Genomic DNA, 13,691 nt, shown 5'->3' with positions numbered 1-13,691 from the left:
GCGACATCAATGTTATAAGATTAAATTCTGATAGCCCAAATAATGTGGTAGGATCTAAAATATATTTTCTTTGGCCTCCTCCTTCCAAGGGCCCCTTTGTGATCCACGCCAGCTTTCTTTGTTCACCATTTAGACAAAGTAGGGTTTGCAGATAATTTTCAAGTCCCCATTATTCTGACCTTATTCTCCCTAGAAAACTACACCTTCCCTCCAAGGTAAACCTAAGGAATTTACCAATAGATGCAGAGGAAATGTTAATTTTGAAATGCAGCTTTCCCCAGGGTGGAATCCACTGGCTCTTTGGCTCTCTCAGTTAACAGTGGACAGCTGTTTATAACAGGAAGTGTGGAATAGCACGTCTCCCTGAGACGGCAGGCAGACAAAGGAGGAGGATAGCTAATGATCAAACTTGGAATTGGGCCAAGACAATGAAAATCAGCATCTCCTCCCCTTCATTCTTTCACAAAGCCCTGTGTGACTTTTCAATCGCCACACGTGGTCAGAAGTCAGATTTGGGGTTTAGATCTCACCCAAAAGGAATCCTCGAGCCTTCGGACAGCATGCTGTGCTATTGGCTGGCTGAGTGTGACTCAGAGAAGGGCAAGCTCCACTTGTACTCACTCTGGTTGAAAGAAAATTCATCAAGTCAGGAGTTAAATTGAGAACCTTAATTGCTGCCCAGGATAAGCCATGTCCAAACAAAGGAAAGAGGTTTCTGATTTTGATCCTTTTTTGGGAGGAAAATCTGTTTCATTTTTGTATGTGTCTGCACGCATGACATGTGCTTCCAGCAATTTGCAATAAGCCTCCAGTAATCACCCACTGCTCCATCTCAGTGGGGGGCCTTTCAAAGGCTACCATGGGTTTCTTGTCCTGAGGAAGGAGGCTGGAGAGGGAGCAAGTCTGGTTCACAAGAGATAATAAAGTACAAACCCACTGTGGGTATGTAAGGTGAGTGCTGAATGCTTGCAGAAAGAGGGGCTGCAACGAGAAAGGAGTAAGTAGCCATTACTGCTGGTGGATGGACCTAAAAAGTACAATGATGTGTGTGTGGGGGTAGCTGAAGCTCATTATTGGCTGGTATCTGTACGACATGAACTCGAAAGGCAAATTCAAAGAAAATGCCTAGAAATGAGCTTCAGTTTGTTACCAGACTGGATAAAGTACCCCAGTCTTGCTTAAGGCATTTTAGGGGAAAATAATTTACTTGTTCTAAAGCTTGAGTACTTCTGGTGAATTATGAAGGCTAGTTACTGGCCATACATTCAAATAATTTGAGTTCTTTAAAAATTATACATGTTTGATATAAAAAGAAAAAAAATCAAACAGAACAGAGTTGAATGAAGTCAAAAGTCAATCTCCTCTTCCTGCCTCATTTTCCTTCCATGCCTGGTGGATATGTTTCCAGGTGGAAAAGTTTCTAGATGTTTTGAAGCAGATACAAAATGGTTATTTTTAGACTACAAATGGAATTATACTTTACATAATTGTTCTGTGATTGGCTTTTTTCATTTAACTCTGAATTGTGGCTACTATTCTTTATTAGTTGTCAGATTTACTACATTCTTTTTGAAAGTTGTAAGGTATTTCATTGTATGTTTGTACCATAATTCATTTAAACATTTTTTGTTGATGGGTGTTGGGCTTTTTTTTGGTTTTCACCATTATAAATAATGTTGTGAGTCTTTTATATATATTTTTGTACATTTGTGAAAAATTATTTGTAGAATGGCTTTCTAGAAGCAGAGTCACTGTATCAAAGGGTATGGACATTTATCATTTTCATAGATTGTGCCAAATTGTGTTCTAAAAAATGGAATGATTACATTTTTACCAACAGTGCATCAGAGGGCCTGTTTCCCCACATTCTCATCAATATTTTTGAAGTTAGAAAAAATTCCTAAGAGGTGATTTTAATTTGCTTTTATTTCATTTTGAGTATATGTTTACTGAACACATTTTTTTCTGTGACTTTTTTTTGCTCAAACACAATATTTTGTGTATGAGCACGAATGTATATCAATGTTTTTCCATTGATTTTTTTTTTCTTACAAATTTGAACAAGCTGTTCATATTCAGGAAGTTAGCCCTGTTGCATAGTGTTGAAAATATTTCCCCTGTTAGCTTGTTTCTTGCAGTGCTATGGTATTTTTTATGCTTTATAGTGACATAAAATATTTATGCAGCAAAATTTATTGATATTTTTTCTTTATGACCTCTGGGCTTCCTTTCATGCTTAGAAAGAACTTCTCCAATTTATGACTGGAAAAAGTTTTAGTATTCCTTTAATACTTTTATTGTTTCATTTTAAAAAATAACAAAATATCTGACATATACAAAAAATGAGCATAACCTATATGTAGGTTATAGAAGACAATAATAAACACAAGTAAACTCAACCTAAGAAATAGTGGTTTAGTGGTTTCAACTTTTACATTAAAAAAATATCCATTTATAATTTAGGGAAAGAGGTTTAGGAATAACAGAAATCTAATTTAAAAAATTCTGTTTTTCTGAGTTGTTTTTGTTTATTCACAGAGCTATCTGATTACTCAACACCATTTATTAAATAACCTCTTTTTCTCCTGGCTTCTTTTAAATAATAGTATTATATCTGATTTGACTTCTGTATACAAATTAAATCACCTCTACTCATAGTAAGATATATAAAATAACTAACAAAAGTCCTTCTTGATGTTATCAGGTTCAGATAAGTGATCCCTATATTCTAAAGCTTGCCAAAAAGAAAATAAGGAAACTTTTTCTAATTTCATCGTGGGAAAAATAACCTACTAGATATTTGAACTCTTTCACCTTGAGCAAGTTATTTAACTTTCCTAAGCCCCAGTTTCTTGACCTTTAAAATGGAGATACTAATAATACACTTCATGAACTGCTGTCAGGACTAAGTAGGCTAAGAAAGCAACATGCTTTGCCTGGTGCTTGGAATGTAATAAGCTTTCAAACAGTGGTTTAATCGTTGTTCTTATTACAGTGTATTGTTATTACCTTATCAGTCTCTAAGTTCCTTGGAAGGAAGCCTGTATTCTGTGACTTTATGGCTGGACTACAATTCTTGAATGGGATTGTTACAGTTAAACAGGTCTCGTTGGCTAATTTTTGGCCCAATACAATAATATTATGCTTTATAACAATGTGGAATTTCAAGACTTTTAAATCTACATTTAAAAAAAAAAGAAGTGAAAATGATGTCAGTCCCTCTCAGATTTCTAGAACCTCTCTCTTCCCTGCTGAATGGCCCTGCAGGATCCTCTGGGTATCCTCTTAGAACCATTGTCCATTCCTCCACTACAGAGCTGAACATTTATTAGAAATAGTGCTTCTGTAAATGTAGACTTTGATGGCAAGCGAAGCCATCTAACTAATGCACTTTACTTTTCATCATTTCCAAACTGATGTGGAATAGTTCCATCTGTATCTAGGTGGTTGAGAACTGTTTATCAAATTTATGATGTTGTAAAATTCAGTTCTCACATTATTAGAGATATGGTGGTATTAACTAGTTTCCCCATTTCATAGCTGGAATTGCAGCAGAAAGGAATTTTCCTGCTGAAAGTTACTCTGAAAGGTAGTGGTAAAGACACATTTGATTTTAGATGTCTGTGGTCACCATCAAATAGTATCTATTAGTCCTATTATTTTTTAAACTGTTGGATGTGGAAATTGCAATCTGAATAGATATTGCAAAGAGAAAATTATCAGTTTATTTGAAAGTGATGAGTGAATTATTTTGTGCTATGTTCTATCCCTTAATTATTCTATTATATACAGATCTGAGCTCCTTCAGGAAGAGTGTATGATATAAGGACCAATAAGCATTTCAGTGTATTAACAAACCAACAATAGGTTGATGATTCACCCTGGATTCTTGCCAGGGTCTGTGAAAGAACTCAATAAGCATGATATGCATTTCAAAAACTGCTAATCATAATTAAAAATTCCAAACCCCTCAATCCTATAAATTATATAAAATGGAATCTGAACATTTGGCCTGCCCCGCAATTCCCTTATAGCAGTGGAGACCCTGTGATTATCAGTTTTTGGGAAAGTGGGACACAATATTTCTCAAAGAAAGGTGATACTTGGATTTTTTTTCCTGTTTTTAGATTTTATTTTTCAAACTTACGGCATAGAGTTGTGTACACTCCTCGCTTTCCGAAATCTGTGTCTGTGTCCCTTCTTTTTCCTTGATGAGACTTTCTTTTCAGGCTTGCTATTTTTATAATTTTTTTTTTCATATTAGCAGTGCAATCTACCAATTTCTTTTTTCTTCTAAATAGTCTTTTGCCAAAGACTTATTCTGAAGACGTAAATGCGCATCAGAATTTCGAGTCTTGGAGCGAATCTTTCGAACCCACTCCGGATCTCGCAGGGATATGAATTCGCGTTTTAAGTGGCTGAAAAAGCAAACCGTGACCCTGGTAATAACAGGAGCAACTGGACTCCAGCCATCCCGGCCCCTGGGACCTGCCCGCTGCGCGCCGCGGCCCAGGACCCGCACAAAGACGCAGCCAGCGAGGAGATCAGCCCACGGCCCAGCCGTCGCCTGGAGCGCGCGCTCGAGCCTGGCCGCCGCGTCGCAGGGGCTCGGCCGCTCCCCTCCTTCTCTTCTGCTCATTTTATTAGATATTAAAAAAAAAAAAAAAAAGAGAGAGAGAGAGAGAAAGCTCAAAGAAGTCCCGCCCCTCTCCCCGCCCTCCGCCTCCCATTGGTGAGGCCTCCTTGCGCGTCACTCCAGGTCGCGCCAATGGCAGGGCGCGATACTGCGAGGTGGGCCGGGCCCGAGCGCGGAGTGGGCGGCGGGTCGGTGCAGCAGCCCCGCAGCGGCTCGGCCACCATCGCCGAGGCGCCGCTGCTCCCACAGACGCTCGCGAGCCGCCCCCCGCGCTCCCAGCCTCCTCTTCCTCCCGCACGCCCGAGACGCTCGCCCGGCTCGGGTCTAGCTCCCGCCTCCGCCTCCCCGCTTGTCTCCCCTCGTTCGCCTCCCACATTGTCTCTGCCTCGTTTTCTCTCCTAGTTGAGAGGAAAAAAAAAAAAAAATCACCATCATCCTACGGGAGCCCCCTCGCCCTCAGAAAAACTAAACCAGACATGAGCCTGGGCTCTCGCTCCTGAAGGACTGGCCGAGCGCAGAGGCTGGTGGGGCCCGCACGAAAGGTCACGGGAGGGAAGCCCCCGTAGCCCCTGGCTCTGTTCCCGCGGCCGGCCCGCCCTCGGCCCGAGTCCGGCGGCCCCAGCCCCGCGGGCCTGCAGCCCCGTCCCCCCACTTTCCCGGGAGCCGGCCGAACACACCTCCATTGATGGTGTAGCGCATCCGGGGGAGGTGAGTCTCCGAGTGGCCCGCGCGCGGCGTCTGCCTGCAGTTGTGGCCCCTCGTCCTGGGCGCGGGGGTGGGGGGGCCCGAGGAGTCGGCTTGGGAGCCGGGGTCCCGGGTGGGGGCCGCGCATGGCGGGGCAGGCGGGAATCAAGGGCCGGGGCCGCTCGACCCTTTGCCGGCCAGGTAACTGTCTCTTTCGCCTGCTGACCCCGGCTCTTTCTTTGCTCCTCGGTCTTGCTCTGTTTTGACTTGTCTGAGGTTAAACTCTTTCATGTGACTAAAATCGTGGGCTGAACTGGGGGGCGGGGGCGAGGAGGGAGGAAGTCCAGGACCGAAACTGCGAATTTCTTGAATGTTTGAGGATTTGGGGGGTCGTGAGGGGTAGGAGGACTTAAAGTATCATTTTCCCATTAGGGGAAGATTCTTTGTGTTTGAAATCTCTAGTTCTCTGCTCTGCGTGCTGCTTGAATTTTAAAACTAAAATTCACTTGCAGTAGAAAAAGATTCTTATCCTGTTTTAGTTTGTCTCTCTGAAGGAGAGTGGCTTTCATGTTTATTAGTAGTAGTAGTATTTTTTTTTTTTTTAAAGCTTTTGGAAAGAAGAAAAAGTAGTTTTACATAGATTGTGCGTGTGTGTAGGGAGGGGGAAAGCATTGCAGGTTTCCTTTGCTTTGAAACTGGTTTGTTTGAGAAGTTGTTGAAAGGAAAACAAAATGATTCATTGTTGAATTGTCATTTTCCTCTGCCTCTTTTCCAAGGTTTGCTTACAATTTTTCTGGATTACAGACTTCAAACATTGATTTAAGCAGAATGTGTCCTTGAGAAACTGGGCGCTTTAAATGTTTCAGTATGTGTTACTATTTTGAGGTACATTTAGAAAGTAGTTTTGTATGAATCCTGAAATAGCTTTCTCCAAAGCAATTTTTTAAACACTAGAAAGATAACTAGTAAAAGGGTAACTCACAGTGAATTGCAAAACAAACATTGTAACACAAGATTAATGCAGTCCTATGTTTAAGATTTGAAACAATTTTGATAATTACTTTCCATTTAAAGTGAGACCTTTTTGTCTGGTGTGTACACTGGTGTCTTTTGACTCAGTCTGTTGGGGGAGGGGAGAGAAGACGGATCTAGACAGTAATAAAATCATCTTTGAGTAGCTGTTGCCTTTCCTGGATCTGGTTGCTGAGTTAATTCCACCGTAAATTATAAACCAATTTTGATTTTGTTGGCCTGGGCTGGATAGAAAGCTGGCTTCCAGCTCTCCCTGTTGTTGTTGAGGTCGAAGGGAAAAGAGGCAGACACACACACACACATACACACACACAGACACAATACCAGGCAGAGGGCTCATTGTTCTTCCACACACACATTCATTCTCTCTCTCCCGTATTTGGGACTAGGTTTGCACAGACAAACACAGCTCTTTTGGGGAGAGGGGAGAGGAGATGGGGGAAGGGTGGGTGCTTTTCTTCTTCAGCTTTCTCTCACCTATCTCCTGTCTGGCCTTTTTTTTTTTTTTTCTTTTTTTTTTATTGCAGCCTTGTAAGAGGGAAAAGAGTATGTCGGAAACTAAAGGACACTCAAAAACATGTTCAGTGACGCCTCTTACCCACCTCCCTTTCTTTCCTTTGCGGCCCTGGTTTCAACTGCTCTCTCTTTTTTGTGTCTGTAAAGATAAAATCCCTTATTATATGTCGTGGCCTTATAGTCAGCGTTTGAATTCCTCATTACCCCTGACTTTGCTGGGGACAGTGATTTGTTCAGTCAACTGTTACTGTAGTGACTGTGACCAGGGTCATCTTTTCTAGGTAGAAGTAGATTGTCTCAGTTAAGATAATAAAGATTGTATTTGAGGTTAATAGTTAGCAAAGTGTGTTATATTTTGATGTATTCGTGGTCTGAAGGTTTGATAGCTAGTGAGCTATCACTGTGCATTGGTTTGTAAATAGGGGTTATAAGAAAAGATCTGGTTTTCTGCTTGGGGGCTAATGTAGAGGCTTCTTGGAACACTGGACAGGGAATAGGCTGATAAGAGTTCAGCTGGGTTAAACCAGCTCTGGGCCAAGGATGCAGGTTGGTGTGAATTAGATGGGTGCAGAATAGCACCTTCTACTGGTTAATTGCCTTGAAGGATCCAGAGGAAGAGGATGGGGGAGGGGATTAACGGCTGAGGCCTAATGATTTTCTTTTGAACACAGTTGTAGTGCCTTCCTGCAAGTGCCACTTCCCCGAGCCGCTCCTACAGATGCCCTCTGACAGGGATGGCTGCATTGAGACTTTTTCCACTATTGGCTGCCTTGACATTAATTTGCTCTATTATTAGAAGTATTTATGCATTGTGACTTCCAAGGACTCCCTGTCTTTTATGGGAAATACAATTTGTCTTGAAATATTTTTTTAAAAAAGGAGTTGCTTTGTATTCTTGGTATTGGAAGCTCTACATACACTAACAGTCTTTAAAAAAGTTTTCAATATCATTAGTAAAAGGTCAAATAGACCTAGCCTATGGAAAAGAAAAATCCCAGCCCTGGACCCAGAGGTTTTCCTCAGAGATTTAATGAAAGAGGTGGGTGGGTGGGGATGGAAGGGTAGGAGAGGAACTCACTGAAATCAGCAGTTTTTCTTATGTAATAGTGTGACATGTCAGTAGTGTTTCTAGCAGTCATATAAACATAAATAAAATTACATCTGTTAGGTTAACTTATTCTATGGGTTAGAGTAAAAAAGAAAAAATAGAGTCAAGAGAAAATGGGAAATAAGTGTATAGATTAACACAGAAGGCCAAACTCCCACTCAGAGGCTCTAAGTCAAGGTGTAGTTTCAGAGATAATCTGCTTGATAAATGCCTTGGAGAATTTTTATCATTGCACATCCTACCCATTTCAATTGTTTTAAACAAAATGAACTGGTAGAGAAGTTTGCCGTGGCAAGGGTGACTTGGTGTAGGATAAACATCTTCTGTTCCAAACTGGCTGCTCTTAGGAATGTGATTTCTGACTCATTTTGCTTTCAAAGCTTAGAGTGTAATCTCTAAAGGTGTGGATCTTTCACGGTGAAATGTGAACAGGTCAAATGTATTATCTATTCAGCAGTGATAGAGTCAGGTAATTTCAGTCCAATATGTTCCCTGCCAGTGTTTTATTGCAAGGTAACTAGAGTAACAGAACCAATTCACAACAAAAATGTAATCGAAATCAAGAAATAAATGCATCAGTTATTTTCTGAACTTTGATTTATTGTTTAGGCCAAAAGTTTTAAAAAAGTGAGACAGTAATCACTGTCAGGTCCTGCAGCAATTCTGTGTAATAGTGAACAGAAACGTGCCAGGTCCTGTAAACACACACACACACACGTACAAGAATATGGCTTGTGCCCTTCTAAAAACCAGTGTATGTTGAATATTACTATGGATTTAGTAAGGACCCTTTGCTTTTAAAATTGGTTTTGACTCTTTGACATCATGTTCAAATTTCAATAATCATAAAAAATTAAGTAGTAAAATAAGCTGTGTATGCCAAATTCTTTGAGGAGTTTTGTGCTCTTCTACTATCTCCTCTTGGCAGTTTCTTTTGCAGTTGATTTGAAGGTTAAGATAGCAGAAAATTCAGGTGTTTAAGTGAGTCATTAGTGTAACATAGCTGTGAACTTCATCACACACACACACATACATAACCTCAAACAATGCACCATTGTCTGAGATAATCAGTTTCTGATAATGCTTTTCATCAGCATTATCACAGGGCTTTTCGACAACCAGGAATTCCTCTCGCATCATAGTTAAGTGGTCATTAATTATTGATAGCTTGGCAATTATTCCGTATTTGTAGCTCTGCTTGTCCTCTCTGAGTGTGATTGGGGAGCTTGTTGGCATGTGCTTAGTTTCTTGCCTAATAGAGTTTGAGTGTTTTTTTAAAGAATAAAGAGAAAATGCTTAAGTTTGCTTAAGTCACTTTAATGAACATTTGGCCACAAATAACTCAAACATGCTGAAATACAAAATATATGTACTAGACTGGATTTTGTTTGGAATTATGATTTGTATTACTCGTTGGTTTGGCAAGTAATGTAAGACATAATATGGGTCTGTATATTAGGTAACTAGGTCAATAGAACTGCTAATACTGTGTAAAAGGTTTTTGGATAAGGTGACCTGTCGGTGCCAGTGTAAAATTGTTTCTATTTGGTAAAATCTGCCAGTGTGTCAGCAGCATACCTCACTGTGGACTGTTTCCTTATATGGTTACGTTACAAAATGATACGATCTCTAATTCATAGATCACTTGGTATTTGAGGAATCTTTACTGCTTATTTGTCTTGGGCTTTTGCATCAGAAGTAGAAGCCATGGGTCATGCCCTGATTTTAGACTAGTTATACATAGGATTTACTGTAAGGGTTTAGGACAAGGAACAGGAAGTCTTCCAAGTCATTCTCACATATTAGGCAAAAGTGGAACAGAAATGTGAACCTTGAGGGCCAGGCCTAACAGAAGCACCTCAGGTTCAGATGGGCCTTGTGAATGCTGAACACTGTTAGGAGTGTGGATATTGGCTAGCTTTCGTGACCAGATGACCTCGCTGCCTCCTCAGTGGGAAGAGTTTGTTGGTCATATACCCTACTTCAGGGCAATGTGTAGCTGTCCAGACTGTGTAGCATAAGGACACCCCTCAGGAGGGGGCAGTATTTACACCGTGGGCTGGACTAACCTGGAGGAGAGCTTGTGAGCAAACACGGCCATGCAGCATCCCTGGACAGCATGGAGAGCCCCTCCTGCAGAAACCCACTGGAGCACACATGCTTGGTGAAGCACGCGTGTGTGTGCTCATTAACACCTGCAGTGTCCAGCGGTTCCCAGAGGCCTGATTCCTGATGCGCTTACTCCTGGGGGTGGGAAGCAGGAGCGGGTGGTATGGTGGTGGCACTTACTGTGTATGTTGAGTGTGAGCCGGCGGGAGTGTGGGCATGTGTCTGCGTGTGTGCGTTCGAAGAAACTGCTGGGGAGGCCGTGAAAACCTAGCCCCCTGGGAGAACCTGGCTCCCCTGGGGAAGTGTGTCCTTACTGGAACAACCTGGCTCCATTCCTCGTGGGATGGGGAGGCTCTGGCCACTGATATAAAAACATGTTTGATGTATGAAAACCTCATTCCAGTGAATTTAAACTAGATGCTCCTTGTTAAAGCCAGAGACCGTGTTGCTCCTGCCCATTCCCTTTCCTTCCCCTCTCCTTTCTGGGTGGGTCACTGAACGTGGCTGACAGGTGTCATCCAGCTGCTCCAGCTGGGCCACCGCAGAAGGTTGTTCAGGTTGAACAGTAACGTGCTAGCTTAGAGTTTCTACCAAAGGAAGGCGTTCCTTTTCTGCACAAGGCACTAAACTGCCAGAGCTGACCCACCTAATCCTCTGCTCTTCACTCAGCTGTTTTATCTCTGGTTCCTTTGTGTCTGTGTCTCTGCTTCCACCTCCACTAAGGACTCTCAATATATTCAGTTTCCCAGGAAAGAAGATCTGATAGGTTGTAAGTTACCATTACTGTTGATAGAGGGTTTGGGGCCAGACCACCTCTTCAGCTACCCACTTGCCTTCTAGTTGGCAGAGTGCTCACCCTTCACCCCAGCTGTTAGGAGCTGAGGGCATTCTGAACGGTGGCCTGTGCAAAGGGAAATTGTTTCTTCTGGTTTTTTCCTATCACGTTTTTTCCATCTTCATTTTCCCTGACATCTGGTGCAGCTGTTGTTGCTTTTGGTAGCTTATCTAACAGTTTATTTTGCTTTAAGAAGCTCTACCGAGTCATAGCTGGTAGTCAGTCACACACTTTTTCAGGTGAGATCATTTCATTGCATTTATCTTTTTTTGAAATTTCCTGTTAATCTACCCATCTACCTAGCTGCCTGCCCAAATTGGTGTTTCCCCAACTGTAGTCATGGCATATTAATATGCTGCAAGTATTTTAAGTTTTCTGAGGTCACATAGATTTATAATGCATATTAGCATTCTGAAGCCTTAAAAAATAGGACTGTGGTATGTAAAAGGTTTTTTCTTTTTTTTCTCTCTTCCCTAAACAATAACTATCATGTTTTAATGAGAACCAATAGTCTGGAGAACAGTTTGAGAAACACATGTAAAGCTAATCCTTTGTTAATCAGGTGGCTTGTCCTTTTTTCCTTAATAATGAAGTAAATTCTGGGTGTTATTGTTATGCCTTCCTGCTCTGTACTGTGTTTCTTCAAGCAAGTTTTGTACTCTAGTACTTCCAAGGGTACCACATAACTGCTGTTTCCACCTTATACAGTTGTCATTCTGGAGTTATTTTTGATTGTTGTATCTGTTATTCCTCATTCCATCTTTTAATTGGATCAAATCAAAATTTTTCTTTTTTAACTCTGCTCCAGTAACTGAACTCTTATTCAAGATATAATCACTTTGTTTTTGGACAACTGCTTATGCTTATAAGCATAAGCACTGGCAAGACTCTTCTAACAAATAATAAACAAAAACAGGTACTTAACTATGTAGTTCACTGAGGTAAGCCTTACTGTACGTGTACCTCTTACACGTGTACATCTTTACATGTAAAGATGAAGAGAACAGCTTTCTAGAAATTTTCTCTATACTGGCCATTGGTGTATAGTGTATACTGTTAGAAGTTAAGATAGTGTTTTAGGGGATAAACAGCAAGATCCTACTATATAGTATAGGGAACTAGCTGTGTTCAGTATCCTGTGATAAACCATAATGGAGGGCTTTCCTGATGGTCCAGTGGTTAAGAACGCTTCTGCCGATGCAGGGGACACGGGTTTGATCCCTGGCCTGGGAAGATCCTACCTGCTGCGGAGCAGCTAAGCCCGTGTGCCATGACTACTGAGCCCCTCCCTGGAGCCTGCGCTCTGCAGCAAGAGAAGCCAGCCCAGTGATGAGAAAGCTCGTTTGTGCAGCAGCGCAGAACAGCACAGCCAGAAAACAAACACACAAGAAAAAAACACTTTAAAACCATAATGGAAGAGAATGTGAATAAGAATATATGTGTGTGTGTATGTATATATGTAACGGAATCACTTTGTTGTGCAGCAGAACTTAGCAAAATATTGCAGATCATACCTCAATAAAATAAGTTTAAAAAAGGATAAATGTTTTAGAGACACACAGTCCTATTGGGTTGTATTAGTTATGTGTTGTTGCGTAGCAGATTACCTCAAAACTTGGTGACAGCACAGTAAAATTTGCCCTCTCACAGTTTCTGTGGTTGGTTGTCTGGAAGTGGCTTAGTAGTTTTGGCCCAGAGGTCTCTCCTGAGATGGCAGCTGGTGCCGCTGTATCTGAAGACTTGACTGGGGCTGGAGGCTCTGCGTCCAGGTGGCTCACACACTCGGCTATAGGCAGAAAGGCCTGCAGGGAGCCTCGGTTGCTTGCCGCAGGGACCTTTCCATGTGGTTACTTGGGTGACTGCATTGCACGGCATTTGGCTTTCCCCAGAAAGAGGGGAGGGAAGGAGGAGCAAGGAAGCAAGAAGGAAGTTTTTTATGACCTGGTCTCAGAAGTCACAGGGCTTCCCAGATGGCACTAGTGGTAAAGAACCTCCTTGCCATGGGTGTACATGTGTTCCCCATCCTGATCTTCCCTCACACGTGTACACCCATGGCTGATTCATGTGAATGTACGGCAAAACCCACAATATTTGTAAATTAGCCTCCAATAAAAATAAAAATAAAATAGGGCAACATATGGTGATTAATAAAGCAAGTAAGCATAAAAAAAAAAAAAGGAACCTTCTTCCCAACGCAGGAGACGCAATAGAATTGGGTTCAGTCCCTGGGTGGGGAAGATCCTCTGGAGGAGGACATGGCAACCCACTCCAGTATTTTTACCTGGAGAATCCCACGGACAGAGGAGCCTGGTGGGCTATAGTCCATAGGATCACAGAATCAGACACAACTGAAGTGACTTAGTACACAGCACTCAGAAGTCACCCACTGTCACTCCCATCATATTCTGTTAGTTAGAATCAAGTCACTGAGTCTAACCTACTGGCAAAGAGAAGGGAATTAAGTTCAGTTCTTGAAGGGAGGAGTATCAAATAATTTGTAGATTTTAAAACTACCACAGGGGTTCGAAGGAGAGAGAGGTAGAAGATTAAAAAAATCTTTCCCCTTTGATTAGTTATCTTCAAGCAGTGCTTTACTTAAACTAGCAGGTAGTTGCTGGTTCTAAGACAAGAGTGATGTCACCATAACCTCACATTATTCATCTTCTTCCTTTGCCTTTGCTGAGATATCATTGATTTCCTACCTTTCTGTTGTTTTTACATCACATTTTACCTATTTCAGTTAGAACTGTGCTTTGGACACACTGCCTTAA

The 13,691-nt window shown here is 41.7% G+C and overlaps 2 protein-coding genes across 4 annotated transcripts in view; one reads left to right on the top strand and one right to left on the bottom strand.

Moving 5' to 3' along the window:
* The window catches only part of LOC122451740 (atherin-like), a 147,396-nt gene that overhangs the window by 43,547 nt on the left and 90,158 nt on the right, over positions 1–13,691 (bottom strand). The window contains exon 3 of the mRNA XM_043484653.1: positions 5,314–5,591. Coding sequence (XP_043340588.1) covers positions 5,314–5,591 — 278 coding nt within the window. The remainder of the gene's footprint in view (positions 1–5,313; positions 5,592–13,691) is intronic.
* RERE (arginine-glutamic acid dipeptide repeats) overlaps positions 4,910–13,691 on the top strand; it is a 435,792-nt gene continuing 427,010 nt past the window's right edge. For all 3 annotated transcript variants that reach the window (XM_043486137.1, XM_043486136.1, XM_043486133.1), the window contains exon 1: positions 4,910–5,344. The gene's annotated coding sequence lies outside the window, so the exon portion shown is untranslated. The remainder of the gene's footprint in view (positions 5,345–13,691) is intronic.

Source organism: Cervus canadensis, chromosome 13, assembly GCF_019320065.1.
Source record: "Cervus canadensis isolate Bull #8, Minnesota chromosome 13, ASM1932006v1, whole genome shotgun sequence".
Classification (NCBI taxonomy): Eukaryota; Metazoa; Chordata; class Mammalia; order Artiodactyla; family Cervidae; genus Cervus; species Cervus canadensis.
This window is presented reverse-complemented; position numbering and strand designations above follow the sequence as displayed.